Genomic DNA, 20,823 nt, shown 5'->3' with positions numbered 1-20,823 from the left:
CAATAACCTTTTTTCTCTATTGCTAACCGGGCAACCTAGGCAGCTTGTTAAGTTGCCAAATGACAATTTAGGTGGTCATCTAAGATGGCTTGCATGACGTGTGCGATAATGTGCTCGGACGAAGTGCGTAGTTACCAATTGGAATTATGCTCAATGAAGCATTCACATATTATTTCTGCTTCAAATAAAGTCACAAACTAAACATATTCACCAATCAAGACATGAGATATATATATATATATATATATATCTCATGTCTTGATTGGTGAATATGTTTAGTATATATATATATATATATATATATACCACAATGACATGCAGCAAAATATAATACAGTATCTCAACTCTTTTTACATGTTGCAATTAATGCAATTTCTATTATTTCTTTCCACTTTCAAACAAAAATGTGGTTGGATTATTCAGCGTATGATCAAACTCGGTGAGACCAAGTGCAGGCTTGGCGATCGCGTCGCTCAACACCTCCGCTCGGTTTGCAATAACCAACCTGATCTCCCTGTGGCTCAGCACTTCAACTCCCCCTCCCATTACGAATCCGACCTTTCTGTCCTGGGCCTCCTCCATGGCCAGAGTGAGGCCCACCGCAAATTGGAGGAACAGCACCTCATATTTCGCTTGGGTAGTTTACACCCCAGTGGTATGAACATTGGCTTCTCTAATTTCAGGTAGTCCTTGCTTTCTCCTTCCTTGCCCTCCCCTTCCCAGCTCTCCCTCAGCCCACTGTCTCTGCCTCTTCCTTTCTTACTCCCGCCCTCCCCACCCTCACATCAGTCTTGAACCAAAACATCGCCTATTTCCTTTGCTCCATAGATGCTGCCTCACCCGCTGAGTTTCTCCAGCATTTTTGTCTACCCATTCCCACACATTTTGTTATCCCACTTTCCTCACCCACTCCCTACACATTAGGAGCAATTGTACAGAGACAAGTTAACCTACAAAGCCAATGCGCCTTTGTGATATGGTAGGAAACCCACACGCTTGCAGGAAGAATGTGCAAATTCAACACAGGCAGTGCCCGAGGACAGGATCGAACACAGATCTCTGGTGTCTGAGGCAGCAAGTCTACCAGCTGTGCCACACAAAAAAATGATACGTTGATAACTTTGGTTACTAAAAAAAAAAGAAACTATCCATTTTCATTCTGAAATCTCTAAGGGACGCTATGTCCCCCTTTACAGCTACTGTATGTTTTAATTCAGTTCAAGACTATGTGGCAGTACATTGGCCATAAAGTTGCTGCCTAAAAGTGCCAGAGACCCAGAATTGATCCTGAATATGGATGCTGTCTGTATGGAGTTTGCTCCTTTTCCCTTTGATCGCATGGGTTTTCTCCGGGTGCTCTTGTTTCCTTCCACATTCCAAAGGTGTGCAGGAACCTTTTTCAGACCCAAACCAAAACGTAATATTCTCCTTTTGTCCAGAGATTCTGTCTGACCTGTTGAGTTACTCCAGCTTTTTGTGTCTATCTTTGGTTTAAACCAGCATCTGCAGTTCCTTCCTACACACACGATACTATACGATAGAACTTTATTAATCTCGCGCGTGCGTGTGTGTGTTCTCTTGTTTATAACATATTCTGTTGTGCTGCTGCAAGTAAGGTTTTCATTGTTCTAACTGGGATGTGAGAGAATAAAACACTCTTGACTTACAGGTGGGCGGCGTAGACTAGGTGGGCCAAAGGACCTGTCTCCACGCTGTATCTTTAAATTAAACTAAAAACACTAAAATCAGATGTAGTCTAAAAAAGGGCCTCAACCCAAAACGTCACCCAATATCTTCTATACAGAGATGTTGGCTGCTCCATGGAGTTCCCCCGCACAATTAAAGTATGGAATAGTCTTCACCATACCATAGTTACCCAACCAGACGCAACTAAATTTAAGGTAGCTCTTTTTTCCCAAGAACCCTTTTATTTGCTTAAGTCCAAGTCAAGAGTCAAGAAAATGTTATTATCATGTGTCCCAGATAGGACAATGAAATTCTTGCTTGTTGCAGCACAACAGAATATGTAAACATAATACAGAACAGGAGATAAAAGTTCAGCGTGTCTATATACCATAGACCACAGAAATACACAATAAATAAACAGATAACGTGCAATGGGCTGTTATTGTTTGGAGTTTGGTGGTGGACCCTTCACCACCTCCAGTTTAAATTCCATTGGAATATTTTTGGAGTAACGTTTGCTCCCTGAAGCAAGAGTTACTCCAGGGAGTTACTCCAGCTCCAGGGAGTGATTCTGCGTTAGTTTTCAGCGGTCGCTGACCGTGTGCATGTGCAAGGCGGCTGGCCGTGCCGGCGGATGAGGAGCGGCCGGAGACCCGAGACCCGGCCAAAGATCATAGAGTGGAGCCCGGACACGAATAGCGGGCAGAGACGGAGAGTGACAGACAGAGATAGAGAGGGGGGCTTGCTCAGAGTTGAACGGCAGGTGTCCCGAGTGCTTGCCAAGCTGGACAAAATGGCACGGCTTTTAGGTTGCCCGGCGGGACTTTTGATGGCCATTGACAACGGGCAACCGTTAATTTTGAGCCCTGCTTTCACTTACATGACATTGCTGTGTCCCAAACATTATCGTGCCCTAGAATGGGGGGGGACTATGTATAAACACTACTGTAATTTCTACATTGTGAAACCCAAATGTATAAACATGGCCTTCATTAAAATCTGACAATGAGCAATTCAATCACATGTGATTTAAAAAAAAAAAAATTTCCCATTACAAATCTCAAGTACAGAGGCAAATAATTAAATGATGGGTCTTTGACCTAAACATTATGGAGAGCACTGTATGTTCTTATTCAAAACACTTTGTCTGTTGAGAATGAAATTGATAGAACACTTAAGTCAGGGTCTTGACATCCTCATCTTTACTCTGGGTCATAATTGCATGTCATTGAAAGTTCCCAATTCCCCCTGCATTGTCCCTGTTGCATCCCGATAATAATTCCCATTCCTGCGACCAATCCCATATCTTTTCCTGGTGCTGCAACTGTACTAGGGTTAGTGCTATATCAGCACTTGAAAGCTGATAGAATAGAATAGAATAGAATTACCTTTATTGTCATTCAGACCTTACGGTCTGAACGAAATTCCATGCCTGCAGTCATACAATAATACAATAATAAACACCAACAAACACAAATTAACATCCACCACAGTGAGTCCTCCAAACATCTCCTCACTGTGGTGGAGGCAAAAATCTTAGTGCTGCAGTCTCATCCCTCCTCTTCTCCCTCTGCGCTGAGGCGATACCCCACCGGGCGATGGTACAACCAGTCCCGCGGCTCACCGAACCCAGCAAACGGGCCGGCTCAAACACCGCGGCCCGGGGTGGTCGAAGCTGCCGCCCTCCAGTCCAGCGGACGCAGCCGATGGGCCGCGGCTGAACCCCAGACTCAGGTCACCGCCGCCAGAACGCCGTCCCAGCCACCGGAGCACCGTTCCAGCCCCTAGCCGGATCGCCCTCACGTGAGTGCCATTCCTCCCTCGAGCTGGGCCGCTCCGACGGGAGCGCCGTACCTCCCTCGAGCTGGGCCGCTCCGACGGGAGCGGCAATCCACCCTCGGGCTGGGCCGTCCCGACGGGAGCGCCACAGCCCCTCACGGGAGAGTCTCAGCCCCGAGCCGGACCGCCCTCATGGGAGCGAGCCCAGGGCAAGTCCTGAGTGGCTCTGCCTCCGGAGTCTCGAGGTCGCCAGCTCCGCCATTAGGCCTCAGCGCAGACGGAGGCAGAGAAGGGGGATACGACAAAAAAGTCGCATTCCCCCGAAGGGAGAGACAGCAAGCCCCGTTTCAACCCCCCCCCCCCCCCCCCCCCACACAAACACACAACCTAAAAACCAAAAACTTAACTAGACAAAACAAAAAAAAAAAAAAAAAAAAAAGTAAAAACAAACGGACTGCCAGGGCAGCGCCGCCACTTACTAAATGAATGAATAGTGCACATCTATAGATCTCAGACTGAATCAGAGCAGTCTGTTTACTTTATGCTTCCTAAGTCCCCATTCAATGGGTAGCAGAAGACGGTTAAATAATTTGTCCATGGTCAGTGAAATCTACAATAGCCCCCTTCAGGTAATGCAAAGAGTAAGGTTACAAATTTTTGGCTCTGGTATATTAGAGATTTAAACCCTATAGGTAGTTTGGCTTTCACAGCCAATCTCATATTATTTATAAGGTTATAAGAACGTGTGTTCCTGGTCTTCCTAAAATAGACAAAACTTCAAGATTGCACAGTAGAGATTTTTGCACTTGTATAAATACATGCACGTGGATCTTTGTCTTGGCAGTGATCAATTACTGACACAGTCATGTGTAATCTTTGGAAAAACTGACTTCCAGTCATGAAGACCCTTGAAAGGCTTGTCCTGGCCAAGCTGAAAAATATCACGACCCCCCTGCTGGACCCTCTGCAGTTTGCATATCGGGCCAATAGATCTGTGGATGACACAGTCAACCTGGGCCTGCACTTCATCCTCTAGCACCTAGACCACCAGGGGACCTATGCGAGGATTTTGTTTGTTGATTTTAGCTCTGCATTCAACACCATTGTGCCAGAGCTTGACTTGACTTTCTAAGTTGACTGTGCCTGAACCCCTCTGTCGGTGGATCACCAGCTTCATGACAGACAGAAGGCAGCATGTGAGGCTGGGAAAGCATATCTCGGACCCGCAGAACTTCAGCAAGGTTGCGTACTGTCCCCCTCTCCTCTACTCTCTCTACACCAATGACTGCACCTCCACCAACTCCTCTGTCAAGCTTCTCAAGTTTGCGGACGACACAACCCTGGTTGGACTGATCCAGGATGGGGAGGAATCTGCCTACAGACAGGAAGTGACACAGCTGGCATCCTGATGCCATCACAACAACCTGGAGCTCAATGCTCTTAAGACAGTGGAATTGATTGTAGACTTTAGGAGAGCTCCCCCTCCCCTCGCCCCACTCACCATCAACAACATCACAGTCACATCTGTGGAGTCTTAAGTTCATGGGAACCATCATCTCCAAGGACCTTAAATGGGGGGCTACCATCGACTCCACAGTCAAAAAGGCACAGCAGAGGATGTACTTCCTACGGCAGCTGAGGAAGAACAATCTGCCACAGGCAATGATGGTCCAGTTCTATACGGCCATCGTAGAGTATGTCCTCACCTTCTCCATCATGGGCTGGTTTGGCTCGGTCACCATCTGCACCATCATTTGGCTGCAGTAATCATCCGATCAGCTGAGAAGGTTATTGGCTACAACCTTGCGTCCATTGAGGAACTGTACACTGCAAGGGCCAGGAAGTGAGCGGTAAGATCATCTCTGACCCCTCTCACCCTGGCTACAAACCCTTTGAATCACTTCCCTCTGGAAGGCGACTCTGGATTGTCAAAGCTGCCACAGCCAGACATAAAAACAGCTTTTATCCACACGTAGTAGCTCTACTCAATAACCAAAAATCTGTGGTCTCCTTTTGCTCTGGTATTCACATGTTTTATTGATAATGTTTTATTATTAATGTTTAATGTTTTATGTGCCATTCCTAACGGTGACTATGTCATATTATCACTTGCGGGAGGAGCACCAAGGCATTTTCTTGTATGTGAATACTTGGCAAATAAACTTATTAATTAATTCATTCATTTAAAAGGTGCTTTTTATTTACAATGCAGATGGCAGCTTGCAAGTGTTTGAGGCAGTAGCTTTAAAATGTTATTGGGGAACCAAATAACTATTTGCTGTATTTTGCAAGAAACTAAGTAGAAGGAAAATATTGTCATGAAAATGGTAAATAAATTATTACTAAGAGATGCAAGTTCTGTAGAACAGAGACTTGACCACAATATTGAAATGGATCATGCTTGAGTTAAGGGTAGACAGGGAGGACTTTGCAAGGCACATTAAGATGATTTTTTTGCTTGGTTACTGTGTTGCCTGCAAGGAATTAAGAAAGCATTGCTGCATCTGTTCTGAGGAACACAAGACAAATGAACTGGGTCACATTTGGGAGGTAATATAAGAATAATGATCAGGGTATCATAAGGTTTAGATTAGTCGCAGGGCAGTGTTAGAAAATATTAGCTAACAGAGAGATAATTTAAGTGAAGAAATTAAGGAAAGCCAGCGAGGATTTGTTACAACAAATTCAATTTGACCTGATTGATTTTTGTTTTGTTCCATTTACAGAGTAGATGAAAGCAGTGTAGTCAATTATATAATGTGAGTAAATCCAGCAACCAACTCGACATAACATGCTGCAATAAACAGAATGATAAATAGCCAGGAGACAGTTTATTAGTGTAGTAATTGATGGTGTGTATATAAAAACGTTTTGATGGTATTTGATAAAGAACCATGCATGAAGGTTGGTGGTAGAACTGAAACCATGAGACATAAAGGGGTAGGCAACATTGATGGAACATTGACTAACAGTGGCAGGCAGTTGCCACTAATGGCCATTTTTCAGAGGGAAGCATAAAGTAACATCCTTGGTGGTTCAGGCTAGGACCATTGCTCTTTTTTAAATGCACATTAATGACTTGCTCTTTTAGGATACAGGGTATAATGTAAAAATATTTAAATTAAAAATACATGGAACTGTACTAAACATTGAGGAAGGTAGTAATAAACTTAGGATGTTGCCAGGCCTTTGATATGGCTGAACACATGGCTAATGAAATCTAATGCAGAATAGTGAGGTGATGCATTTTTGGTAGGAATAATGAGTAGAGCCAATACATATAAATATTTAATTCTTAAAAAGTGGTATGGAAATGGAAAAAACTGAGTATTTGCGTGCAGTCCTTGGAGGTGGGGAGGGGGGAATAGGTTAACAAAGCAGTAGAACATGAACGCGGCTGGACAATAGATTGGGATAAAAATATAGGATGCTGTGATAATAAAACCATTCAAATCTGATTTTGGATGTGGTTTGTACAACATTTTGAAAAACCAGTTAAGATTTTTAGTAGACAGATTATTAGATTTGTTTCTGGAACGAGAGATGACAATTACATAAAATGACTGGGGAAGCTGTGATTCATTGCCAAGGAGCAGTAGGTAAATGTTTGATAGAGCAGATTAAAATCATGAAAGGCCAAACAAAGGAAATGTATTTCCAATGGCTGAAGGCTCACCACATGAGGATACCTATTTAAGGTCATTGACAAAAGAAGCAGCAGTGACAAGAATTTTAATGCAAATTTAACAGGGCATAGAGTACAGGGGTTGTATTCACACATGACGTTGGTGAGACCACACATGGAGTATTGTGTTTAGTTCTGATCATCCAGTTGAAGGAAAGATGTCATTTAGGCTGGAAAAGTTGCAGATAGAATTCACAAGGATGTTACCGGGACTGGAAGAGTTGAATTGTAAGGGCATGCTGGATAGGCTGGCATGTTTATGCCTGGAGTTTAGGAAGTTGAGTGGTGATCTTAGAAATGTATCAAATCATAAAAGCTATAGATAAAGTGGGTGGCCACAGTCTTTTTCTCAGGTTGACCCTTGTCTAATACTGGGCAAAAATTCAAGGTGAGAGGGAAGGATTAAAAGGGACCAGAAGGGCAACCTTTTTACACAGGGTGATGGGTGTATGGAGCAAGCTGCCAGAGGAAGCAATTATATAGTTTAAAAGATATTTGTGCAGGTTCATGGATAGAAAATGTTCAGATGGCAGCAGGGTGGAACAGCAGTTGAGTTGCTGCCTTAGTGCCAGAGACCTGGGATTGATCCTGCCTACAGGTGGTGTTTGTACTTTCTCCCTGTGAATGCATGGGTTGTTCCCCTGGGTGCTTTAGTTTCCTCCCATACTCCAAAGACAAAGGTTAATTGCCTTTGGTAAAAATTATAAATTGTCCCTAGTGTGTAGGATAGTGCTAGTGTACGGGGTTTACTGGACAGCGCGGACTTGGTGGACCCAAGGGCCTGTTTCCACGCTGTGTCTCTAAACTTAACTAGGGTCATGAGGCAAAAGCGAGTAAATAAAACTAGCTCAGGTGGACTTCTTGGTATGGACAGGTTGGGTTGAAGGGGCTATTTTCTGTATGCCGCCATTGCATCATATATACCTACTGATTCGATTATGCTATCAATAAGAAATGCACTGAATGTGACTAAATTATAGAAACATAGAAAACATAGAAAATAGTGCAGGAGTAGGCCATTCGGCCCTTCGAGCCTGCACCACCCATTCATTATGATCATGGCTGATCATTTAGGTAGAGGACTCGAGTGGGGTAATAGCAAGTTCTCTTGAAGAGCTGAATGCTCTCATTCTATTGTTGTAAATTTTCCATGATTCCGTGGTGAACAAAAAATAACTTTGAGAATTGATGTGGGCATTTTTCTTATGCAGATTTCTTAGTAGGTTGCTGGTCATTTTTAGGTAAAACATCTTGGGTTCAAGGGAGACATTTTTTGTAAGATAACTTTTTGAAAGTTTTTTTTTGTCATGTAAAGTTTTCCAAGTTTTATTAAAGCAGGATTTTTTTTCCTGTTATTTCCTATTTCAGTGCTGACCAGTGAGGGCATAGTGTTTATCTCAGATTTTTCACCATCCAAACCTCCCAGCAGCTCGGGAAAGAAGGTTTATATATCGAGTCCCCATTCAAGTCCTGCCCACACAAAACCAGCAGCTACTGGTGCCAAGAAAGCTTTAAACAAAGTGAAAATCCTCATCACTAACGAAAAACCAAAGTAAGTTCAATTTTAAGGTAATCATTTACATTTTACAAGCTCTGTCTTTTCATTTTTATTTTGGGATTAATATTTAATTACTGAATATTCTCTTGTTTAGTGTTAACTTTGTTTAATTTACTATTGTCACATACTGAGGTACAATGAAATTATTTGCTTCCTGCTTACACTCCACATGGCTTTGTGTAATTTGAAAATTTGAAATATAATTTTGCGATGTATAATTTGTGGTATGAATATCACACAATATAGTAAGCATTACCAAACTTTTATTTATCTGACATTGCATTTCATGATCCTAATGTTCCATCAATTGAACTTTTCCTAATTAATCCTCCAAATTTTCCAGTCAGGAATATTTAGCAATATGGACATTTCTACAACAACAACTGGTGTATTATTAGATAATGTACATTTTGATTGTTCCATCAATCAGAAGCACGTAATTGAATTATTTTAACAATATGTCATAGCTGTATATTTGAAAGAATATTGTTTCCCCTTTGTTGAATTGCTGTTCATTTTGTAAAGGTTTCTTGATTTTGGCTGGAATTTTTAATCGAGGCAGAAACAATTTAGTTACAGTAATGCATAACAAGAGGAGTCGAGTATAGGAGCAAAGTCCTTCTGCAGTTGTACAGGGCCCTAGTGGGACCATAGGCGGAGTATTGTGTGCAGTTTTGTTCTCCAAATTTGAGGAAGGACATTCGTGCTATTGAGGGAGTGCAGCGTATGTTCACAAGGTTAATTCCCAGGATGGCGGGCCTGTGATATGCTGAGAGAATGGAGCAGCTGGGCTTGTACACTCTGCAGTTTAGAAGGATGAGAGGGTATCTCATTGAAACATATAAGATTGTTAAGGGCTTGGACACACTAGAGGCAGAAAACATGTTCCTGATGTTGGGGGAGTCCAGAACCAGGGGCTACAGTTTAAGAATAAGGAGTAAGCCATTTAGAACGGAGATGAGGAAACACTTTTTCTCACAGGGAGTGGTGAGTCTGTGGAATTCTCTGCCTCAGAGGGTGGTGGAGGCAGGTTCTCTGGATGCTTTTGAGCGAGAGCTAGATGGTGCTCTTAAAAATAGCAGAGTCGGGGGATATGGGGAGAAGGCAGGAACGGGGTACTGATTGGGGATGATCAGCCATGATCACATTGAATGGCGGTGCTGGCTCGAAGGGCCAAATGGCCTGCTCCTACACCTATTGTCTAATCCCAAATTTTAAATTGCAGTATATATTAAAAAAAAATTAAATTGCAGTATATTTTTAAAAATTATAACTTTTCACTGATAACCAAGCTGTTTTGCTTGCCTATCAATATGGGTCCTAGGTAGTAAAAACATATTTTGATATGACCCATTGCTCAAATGAGCACTAAACATTTCATCTTAATAATTATTTTAATTGTACCTTGCACCTTATTCCTTCCAAAGTGTCCACCAGGGACTATACTAGTTCGACAATTTTATACTGGATAATTTTTCCATTTATCAAGCCAATTAACCTACAAACCTGTACGTCTTTGGAGTGTGGGAGGAAACCGAAGATCTCGGAGAAAACCCACGCAGATCATGGGGAGACCGTACAAACTCCATACAGACAGCACCCGTAGTCGGGATCGAACCCGGGTCTCCGGCGCTGCATTTTGCTGTAAGGCAGCAACTCTACCGCTGCGCCACCATGACTGCCATCTCATAGTAATATGAGCAATTAGTTTGATAAATATTGTAAAAGAAAATTAGGAAAAGTGTACAAATGCCATTGCTGTCAGTCCAGACAGTGAATTTGATTAATGTCTGAACTGATATTTTCAATTTCAATTGCATGTGCTGGAAAATGGGGTTAGTACAGAGAGTACATCATTGCCAGCATAGACATAACGAGCTGAAGGACATGTTTGTCAGTATTATGTCTTGCTCAGTATTATGTTACTGTAAATGCAAATTGTTAAATGACAAAGAATGTTTGACGTGTTCAACATTTTGTGTTAATGTTGACAGCTGAACAGCTTGCATTTACTTTGGTCCTTTGATAAGCATGGGTTGTCCCCATAAATATCAAACGCAATGAAGTATTTCTTTGACATGTCAGTTTGCGAGTTGTATGAGCATAGGCAGACACCATTTGCATCATGGAGAGCAATGAAGTTGAGTAAATAATTTCCCAAAAAATCTTCCTTTGTGTTTTGGTGTCATGAGATCTTGTGAATCTCCTGTTTGCAAACAAAATCTCAATTTAGTATATCTGCTAAAAGGCAACACTTCTGAAGGTACTGTTTTCTCTCAGTATTGCGCAGAAGTAGTGTCTCAATTGATTGTTAATTTAGACGCTAGTGTTAAACACAAAACAGAGCACCACCGACCCACATCTAGGTTCAGTTCCATTAACTTCAATGGAGAAACACATTGGGAGACGGTACAAGGAATAAATGATACCTCAGCTCTCTTGTAGATCTAATGTCCAAACATGTTCTACCCTCAGGATTGCTGGACATCTGAGGTTTCTGACCTGAGATGGAATATTTTATTTCAGTGCCAGGTATCCACTTTCATTATCCTTTATTGTTTGATAATAAAAAAAGCTTCTGGGTTTATATATTTTAATGTTCGTCTGGTTTTCAGCGCCGAGTCTGTAACTTTGAACGACTGTCTGCAGTTATCTTATATGCCATCAAAGAGGAACCATATGCTGCTGTTGTACCCCAGAGAAATCCTGATTCTTGACCTGGAGGTAAACCAAACTGTGGGCATTGTGGCAATTGAAAGAACAGGAGCACCTTTTCTACAGGTAAATATTTGACAGAGGCACTGACCTTTTCTGACATGACACATTGTGTATATTGTAGAGTATTTAAATGGTGCAATTGTGGCATTAGTTCATTCGTGACATTATTATTGAAGTTGGAATTAGTGGTGTTTGGAAATCCATGGAATGATAGTTCCTGCATTTTCAATTGTGTTAAAAATCAGAGCTGCATAAGAATGCGGAGAAGGATTGAAGAGTTATTTAGTTTCATTATTTCCACATGAGATTGGTTGAAATGTGTACCCTTTGGGAATGTTTGAATTTATTCACTGCTCTTTGGCCAGGTTATGGATAACATTTTGCCTCCAGCTGACTTGGAGCAGCGCCTGTAGTAATCAGTGCCGAAACATCCATGTAGGAACCAGTGATGTAACATTCATGTCGTAACCAGTGACATAGGAATAAGTTTTTTTCTGAGGAGATAATGTAAAGATTTCTGGTTTGTTATCCAAGCTTTGTGTAGTTTGGCATGAGAGTGAGACAGATGAGAAGGTTAAAAACATGGTTCAGAGAGTATACTAAGATGAGCAATTTGTGGGGCAACGATACAGTAACTAATGAAAGTATTGCTTTGCTGTACCAATTTAATCCAAAACTAAATTGGTGCGTTTCCGTAAACATGTTGCAATAAAATGTTACAACATTAATTACTGAGTTGTGTGGATGTCCTTCAAAAATAATCTGTTGGATGAGCCTGCACTCTCTGGAGATTAGAATAATGCAAAGCCATTGTGGCGGCAAGGTGGCGCAGAGATAAAGTTGGTTACAGCGCCAGAGACCTGGGTTTGATCCTGACTACAAATGCTTGTTTGTATTGAGTTTGTACGTTCTCCCCATGGCCTGCGTGGGTTTTCTCCAAGACCTCTGGCTTCCTCCCACACTCCAGCAATGTACAGGTTTGTAGGTTAAATGGTTTGGTATAATTGTAAATTGTCTCTAGCATGTGTAGGATAGTATATGTGTGAGGGGACTGAGTCGGCGTGGACTCAATGGCCGTTCAATCGTTGCATGCATTCAATGCCTGTATCCTGAATCAAGAGAGGTGGAGCATCGGTGGTGAAGTAGATATGGATAGGGAAACAGAGCAGAAGACTCGATGGGAGCAAGACTTCTGCTCCAATTTCTTATATGCTTATTTTCATCATCGCATCTTGCTGGTTATAATCCGAGTGCCTGTAATAATTGTACAATCTGGCTGTTTCCTGTTGACAGATACTAAAATAAAGATAATGAAAAATACAAGACGCAAGTGAGGTCACTATTTTTCATTTGGTTATTTACCATCCAGCAAGTTTATGCCATAATGTCTGTGAAAACATACTTCAAGCATTTTCTTCTGTTTAAATGCACTATTCTTTGGAGAAGTAGAATTTTTTAAGCTGTTTAGTTTTGTGCCCTAGGTCATTCCTTGTCGTCAACGAGATGCTTTGTTCTGTTTACACGAAAATGGTTGTATAACATTAAGAATACGTCGATCGAATTCCAGTTCACTGGCGCTCCCCGCTGAAGAGCCGGGTGAGCATGTCTGCTAATCATTGTTACTAGGCAACAAAATGCTAATTATTTACCATTGAATAAAGTTACCAGCATTCAACGACTGAAATGTTTAAAATATTTCTATCTAGTATTCCAATCTGGGTGTTAAGCTGAAAATTATGAAAAATAAATATGTTTACATTTTGTGAGGGTGAGACATTTGGTAGCACTTTTTCCTTTGAGATTCCAAATTCAAGTCTCCAAAGATTTACTGAGGGAATACTGCTCTGCAGAAGCTTCCAGCTGAATCACTACATTAAAGTTGTCTCAAGTAACCCTATATAATATAACCAATAGAGTACAGTAATATTTTTCTGGAATCAGCATTTATCTGCTCATCATCACAATGCTATTTTGTGAGCTTGATATGAATAAACTGGCCTCTTATTTCTTTCATTGGGACAATATTGGTACTGGTTTATTATTGTCACGTGTACCAAGATACAATATAAAACTTGGTGTTATTTAGTCAAATCATACTAAGCACGAGTACAATCAAACAATACTCAAGTACAATAGGTAGTGCAAAGGGGAAAATACCAGAGTGCAAAATATAGTGTTACAGTATATGCCATATTATAGCTCCAGAGAAGGTGCAATTTTTTTTTAAAGTGCAAGGTCTGCATTGAGGCAGGTTGTGAGATTGGGACTACACCCTAGATTATGGGAGGATCATTAGGAGTCTGATGACAGAGGGGCAGAAGGTGTTCCTGAAACTGTCGGTATGTGCTTTCAAGCTTTTATATTGAGGGGAGAAGAGGAAATGACCGGGGGATGAAAATGGTCCTTGATTATGTTGGCTGTTTTCCTGAGGCAGCGTAAAGTGTAGGAGGAGTTGTAAATCTATCTCGCTGGCTGTAAAGCAATTTGGGATGTTTTGAAATAAACATGAAAGACATTGTGCTTTTTTTCGGTGAACTTTATGCTGTGGTGTGCTCAATATTTCAGCTAATGTCTCCGGGTAGAAAGTATGTTAAACATTCTTTCATTATAGAAGTTCATCAAAAATCACAAAACAGTATTTTCGTTTTCTATTCTAGGCAACTGATGACTATAAATTTCACCAATCATTTTCCCTTGCCTCTTCTAAATTTTATTTTTTAACTAATTTGAGCCGACTCTCATCCTGTGTATACAACCCAAACTTTGTCATTAAGATTGTCAAAATGCAGTCATTAGCTCATTACTGCTCTCTAATAATCCCCCAATAGTGGTTTAGTTTTATAGTTTCAATACATAATTTTGGAATACATTGTTGTATTATTATTAATAATTTGAAGAGATACTATTCTATTTTCTGAAACTCATTGCCTTTAAAAGTGTTCTTGCAAAACAAAATTATGCTACAATTTTCAACTTTATCTTTTGATTCAACATAATATTGCTGCATATTTTATGTAGTTAAGCAAATACGCTAAAGTCAATTAGTGCATTTTGACGAGGGGGAATATAAAATATTGGCTAATGTAAACTAAGATTTTCTGCACAAGGAAAATTACTTGTCAAAGATGGGATTAGCAGTTTTCGAGAGGAAGACTTGGTCTTGCAATTGGTGTTGAGCAAATGGAAGTGTACAAAAAGTAGATATGATTATCAGTATGGATCATTCTTGGGAATGCACAAGGGTATATATGTGTAAAAGAAATCAATGTCTGGGTAGTAGATAATCTTCAGTTTATCTAGTATATCTTGGGAGTTGGGATAAACCACAGTGGGGAAAAAAAACATGCTTAATAGTAAGAGTGAAGAAAAAAATGAAATGCAAATTCATACATTTTTGAAAGCGATGGTGTCTTATTATGTTTCCTACATTAAAATGATTAAATAAATTGTGGTTGCCATAGTCTGGAAAGGTTACGAATAAAACAAACAGTATTCTGAATTTTATGTAGGAGCAGTGCATTCAAAAGAGAGAGAAATAACCCTGACTTTCCATGAAATGTTGGCTGAACATTATTATTGTAATGTTTCTGTGGGAAAGATTTGACACTGCGAAAGAGCAGCATGAAAATCTCTCTTGAAACAGATGTTATCATTATAAAGGTTTGCTAAATTAGACAGGCCTATAAAAATTGTTAAAATCCCATGATAGCTTTGATAGAAGGGAACGCTCTGTCCTTAGTTTTTCTATCTGTCAAAGTGTCAGAATATTCCAGGGCTTGCAGATCTAACTGTAAGATCAAGCCTAATAACTTTTTTTCAGAGGCTGAACTATGTTCAATTACTGCTGAAAATTTGAATAGGAGTATTATAAATTGAAAAATATTACTAAAATTGAATTAACAATATAAAGACGGAAAGGGCCTGAGACATCATACCAGATAATTCCACCTAAAATTTTCATTTATCTATGTTCAAAATATTTTAAGTTTTTGGAAAATAGAGGCAAGATAGATGAAGTTGTAACATTGTTTAAATAATCAGCTTCCAGACGATTCTTTCATAGAAATGAGCATTTTTGTAATGTCTTTAGATCCAGATCAACCTGCTCAAGAACTTGCTTATAATCTGCATTGTCAATGTGATGCTATCAGAGTTACTAAGACAGTTCGTCCGTTCAATATGGTGTGCTGTGCTGTCAATGAAAATTCTGCTGCATTGATTGTTAGTGATGGCAGAGTGATGTTGTGGGAATTGAAATCCAGCCTATTGGGACCAAAACCTCATTACAGGTATATTTTGTCTTCTATGCCCTTTAAAGAATATTTCTGATATATTCAGTATCAAGTAATTTATTGAATTGTAGAAAATTTTGTGGAAAATGGTTTGGCCTCTTGTGAATCTGTTAATGTTTGAATCACATTCTATTTCCTTGCAATTTTCCGAAACTCTTTCCTAATTTTCTTCTTCTTTGTCTAATTCTCTTAAATCTGATTGACTTTCTTCAAAAGCCACTCATGCTAACGTGCTCTGTGTTCTAAATTGTATCGCATGTTAAAAGCCGTGTGCCAAAATTGAGTATAATAACAGTAATTCTACGTGTCTTATGATTCACTGATTAACCATCACAAAATTGTCCTTGTGATTAGAGAGGAAAAAAGGAAAACTAAGTGTTTTCAAAACACTGTGTTTAGTGGGCTTTATAATAGTCACAGAATACAGATTTTTTTTCATTTATTTTGCTTAAACATAATAACAGAGAATAAATGTTGGACTGAAATTTTGTCTTGCCTGTTTACTTCCAATTTGAGAATATCACTAACCATTTAGGCGCACAGTAGCACACTGCTGAGCTGCTGCCTCAAAGCACCGTATTTTCTTTGGGTGCTCCGGTTTATTCCCACATCCCAAAGACATGCAAGTTTGTAGGTTATTTGACCAATATAAATTGCCCTAATGTGTAGGGAGTGGATGAGAAAGCGGTAGAACTAATGTGAACTGTTCGGCATGGACTCGGTGGGGTGAAGGTTGTTTCCATGCTGTATCTCTAAACGAAATAAAACAAAACATTCCTCTATTTTTTGAGGTTGTTGATGTATTGGCATTTAATTCCCATGTCTTATTATCATTTTGTCTTCAATCAACCAGTTCCAGTTTTACTAGTGTATGGGCTCTATTCCATTGCAATTCCCAGGTTCACCTCAAATTTTCGTAGTGAAATGAACTTGCTTATTGAATTCATTTAGTCATTGTATTGAACATATTTTGATTATCTCAATTCACATGTCAGTGGTATTTTGTATTGATATTGATATTTATGTTTTTGTTTTACAGCTGCATTATTAATTGCTATTTTCTATTTGTATCAGTTACTCAAGTTCCACAGCCTCTCCGTTGTACTGTCCAGCTTCATTTTGTGGAATTCCTTTGAGCACCCAACAAAAAAAGCTTGCAGACCTCTCCTTGGATAACATGATAGGTAACAGTGATATTCTGGACTCTTGCCTTAGTAATGCACAATACAATAAACCTCTAATAATCTGCTACCTGACTGTTTGGAAATACCATGGTTTGCTTCTGACTCACCAGTTGATGCTTCACACATTCCCCTTCGCTCATGGGGCCCCATTCTCCTGCACTCCCACTCAGCTTGCACTGTTTACTGGAAAATGTGTGGTATTGCTGTGTAACACCTAAAATAATTGAGTTCAAAGTGAGTCTGGGTATTAATAGGAATAACATCTAATAATGCAGAAACTAGTATTCAGCATATTGTCTTATTATGCAAAGAACATTTAATAGATGGAAGATTTGATCATATCTATTGCACTGCATGTTTGCACGCTGTGAAATAAGCTCTTCATATCTTTTAAACTGAAAATAAGACAGAGGGTGAAATATGAAAAGGGTGGTGACGTTTAGGGTTGGACCCTTCTTCAGACCGAGTCCTTTTTCTCCAGAGATGCTGCCTTACCTGCTGAATTACTCCAGCATTGTCTACCGGCACCCGCAGTTCTTTGTTTCTACATGATGCCTAGTTAAACTGATCTCATCTGCCTGTACATGATCTATATCCCTCTATTCCCTGCACTTCCATGTGTCTATTTAATAGTCTCTTAAACACCACCATTGTGTCAACCTCCACCACCACCCCTGGCAATGTGGCCCAGGCCTCCACCATTCTCTGTGTTTAAACAAATACTTGCCCTGCATATCTGCATTAAACATTCCCCCTTTTACCTTGTAGCTATCTCATGTTGGACATTTCCACCCTGGGGAAAAAGGCTTTGGCTGCCTTTCCTACCTATGGCCCTCATAATTTTATACACTTCCATCAGGTCTCCCTCGACCTCCGATGATCCAAAGGAAATAATTAAAGCCTGTCCAAACTCTCGCTGTAGCTGAAACCCTCTAATCCAGGCAGCATTCTGGTAAACCTCCTCTGTACCCTCACCCATTTTCCCTGTAACGGGGTGACCAGAATTGCATGCAATACTCCAACTTTTACACTTATACCTGCACTTTCTTGGATGAAATTCCTGAAGATCAATGGCCAAGCCCATGAGCCAACCCTGAGTCCAGGTTTGTACCATTGGCATGAAGTGGAAACAGTGATGTATAGTTCTGAGAGAGAGTTTACATTTTCTACAACCAATCCACTTAAAAATAGAAAGATACAAAATGCTGGAATACTTCAGCATTTTGTGTCTCCCTTTGGTAAACCAGCATCTGCAGTTCCCTGTTGCTACTTTAAAAATGTGGTCAATGAAATTAAATGGTATAAATTTAAAGAATTAAAGGTGAATTTGAAATTGCCAGCTGATTTTCTATAGCATGGCTTGCAAACAATTTGGTGGCTTGAGCTGCGAACTTGACTTTTTCAATGTGATGGTTAATGTAATTGTAATATGTACCACATGATCTGTTTTCACAATGTGTAGGAAAGAACTGCAGATGCTGGTTTAAATCGAAGGTAGACACAAAATGCTGGAGTAACTCAGCAGGACAGGTAGCATCTCAGGAGAGAAGGAATGGGTGACGTTTCGGGTCGAGACCGTTCAGAAGGGAGTTAATCCAGCATTTCGTGTCTACCATATGTTCTCACAATTTATTTTTCTGACAGGACAAAGTCTAACAGTAGATGAAGTGTTGCCTAAGGTTCTGCACCAGCAGGGGGTTCAGCTGAAGTTCCTGTTGACTGGCTTGTTGTCGGGTCTTCCACTGCCACCGTTTGTTATCCGAATGTGTCCACCCCTTACTACCAAGAACATAAAGAACTATCAGCCATTGTTGGCTGTTGGTGAGTACTTGATACAGGAAATTATTTACGAGGTTGTACAATGAGAGACAAAGGCCTTTCTGCATTCAATAAAAAGCTGAGATTAAGGCAATGTACATGTTCACCAATGTCCATGTACTTGCTCCAAAACATGAAGGATATGCATAAATTTGTGATGCATGTGCCTCTCATAGTGATCAAGTTTGTTCATGGTCTTCACTATATTACAATAATAACCAACTTGGGAAATAATTGTTTTTAACATCTTAAATATTTTGTCATTTTTTAAGAACCTATGAAATTTTATTCAGAAACTGCAAGACTTGAAATGTTCAAGTTTAAGTTCAAGCTCAAGTTACATGTATTGTCACATGCACCAATTGGTACAGAAGATTTGAGTTACCATACAGCCATACAAATAAACAGTACACAATACGCGATAGAATTTAACATGGACATCCCCCACAGCGGAATCAACGTTCTCACTATGAGGGAAGGCAATAAAGTTCAGTCATCTTCCTCTTTGTTCACCCATAGTCGGGGCCTTTGAACCCTCCGCAGTCGTCGCTACGGACGGCCCAATGTACAGGCCCTCTCGCCATGATGATCGGAACTCCGACGTCGGAACGGATCGGAACACACTCGTGGCTTGGAGTTTCCGAATCGGCTGCTTCGTACTGGAGACCGCGGCTTCCGAGTCCACAGGCCGAGCTGGGCGGAGAACATTGATTTTATTAGCTTCAGTTTTGTAACAAAGTTATGCTTAAATCCAGATCTGAGAGCTTTTTATACTTTTAACTCTGGCGCCCTATATAAATTACCAATTTTGAATTGGGATTCATTTTTTTTCCCCTGCATCTTTATACATCCTCAGACTCAATTTCCTTTTTTTTTTGGAATGTCATTAGCTGCCTATTGGATGTAATTTATTTGCACTAATCGTATTGTGGTAACTTGCTCTAAATGATCCAATGTCCCCTACTTGATGTGATGTAGCTCATTTGATGGATCCGTGCTTTTGGCTTAGCCTCATGGAGATCCAATGACTTGAGTATCTCTGAACTTGCAAGATTGATCTGGATCACAGTTTAGATAACTGAATTGACAAGAATTGACTCTCAACTTCCAATGAGTATATAAAATTATACAATGAGTCCATATGTTACATCTTTTTTCCACGATCAATTGGTTGACAATGGAATTAATGGTGTTATTATTTAATCAATTTGCATTTCAGGTACCAGCAACGGATCTGTGTTGGTTTATCATCTCACAAGTGGATTGTTATACAAGGAATTAAGTATACATTCCTGCGAAGTCAAGTAAGATTTTTGGTATAAACATTCCATGTATACAAAAGGAACGCAAAAAATACATTACTTTTCAGTCATAATTATAAATGACCTGCGTTAGATAGAGATTTAAAAACATTAGCGTGAAGAATGCAAAATTAACTCTCTGTTTTGGAAGGTGACCTTTTACCCCACGAGCTTCATCATTGTTTCATGTTATGAGTATTGCTCATAAACATCTGCCTACTCACATGCCTTACTGCAAATTTTAAAAGCATATTGACATGGTATTAAAGGGAATGATGCAACAGCTGCTTCCAAATTATCAAACCCACTTTGTGTATGTAATTAATGTTAAAGGATGACTGATATTGATGATGTTAATATTTCATAATGGGGAAGATTCCGTTAGTTGTTAGTCACACTCGGGTAACATTGCACTGATATAAAAATCCAAACTCCATTATGCTTCATTGACTGGTTGTTTAATTAGAAGAACTCTCATTTGTAACACAAAGTATGACAGTCTAAAATTGACCTATTCAAAGTAACCCAGACTTCATTAAACAGTTGTGCTGCTGGGGCGACGCAGCAGCTAGAAGAGTGGATTTCCCCAGAAAGGAAAGTGGAATGTAAAATGGATAATTATTTTGAGGAGTGCATGTACTTTTCTTTCTTGGCATTTTAAGGCCAACTATTTCTTGCACTCACAATTAAAGGTATTGAAAATCAGTAAAGGAGAAGCTTTCTTCACTAGAATAAAGTCTGCACTTTGAAAAGAAAATCCTAGGCAAGCATAGTTAACTTGGTTGATGGAAGAATCTGATGG

At 40.0% G+C, this 20,823-nt stretch overlaps 1 protein-coding gene across 1 annotated transcript in view; it reads left to right on the top strand.

Annotated features, from left to right (window-relative positions):
• The window catches only part of wdr11 (WD repeat domain 11), an 84,973-nt gene that overhangs the window by 17,087 nt on the left and 47,063 nt on the right, over positions 1-20,823 (top strand). Inside the window, exons 5-11 of the mRNA XM_055646826.1 lie at positions 8,519-8,702; positions 11,324-11,489; positions 12,908-13,022; positions 15,517-15,715; positions 16,793-16,902; positions 18,547-18,723; positions 19,940-20,024. Coding sequence (XP_055502801.1) covers positions 8,519-8,702; positions 11,324-11,489; positions 12,908-13,022; positions 15,517-15,715; positions 16,793-16,902; positions 18,547-18,723; positions 19,940-20,024 — 1,036 coding nt within the window. The remainder of the gene's footprint in view (positions 1-8,518; positions 8,703-11,323; positions 11,490-12,907; positions 13,023-15,516; positions 15,716-16,792; positions 16,903-18,546; positions 18,724-19,939; positions 20,025-20,823) is intronic.

Source organism: Leucoraja erinacea, chromosome 15 (assembly GCF_028641065.1).
Source record: "Leucoraja erinacea ecotype New England chromosome 15, Leri_hhj_1, whole genome shotgun sequence".
Classification (NCBI taxonomy): domain Eukaryota; kingdom Metazoa; phylum Chordata; class Chondrichthyes; order Rajiformes; family Rajidae; genus Leucoraja; species Leucoraja erinaceus.
Note: the sequence above shows the minus strand (reverse complement) of the source record. Positions and strands in the feature narration are given on the sequence as shown.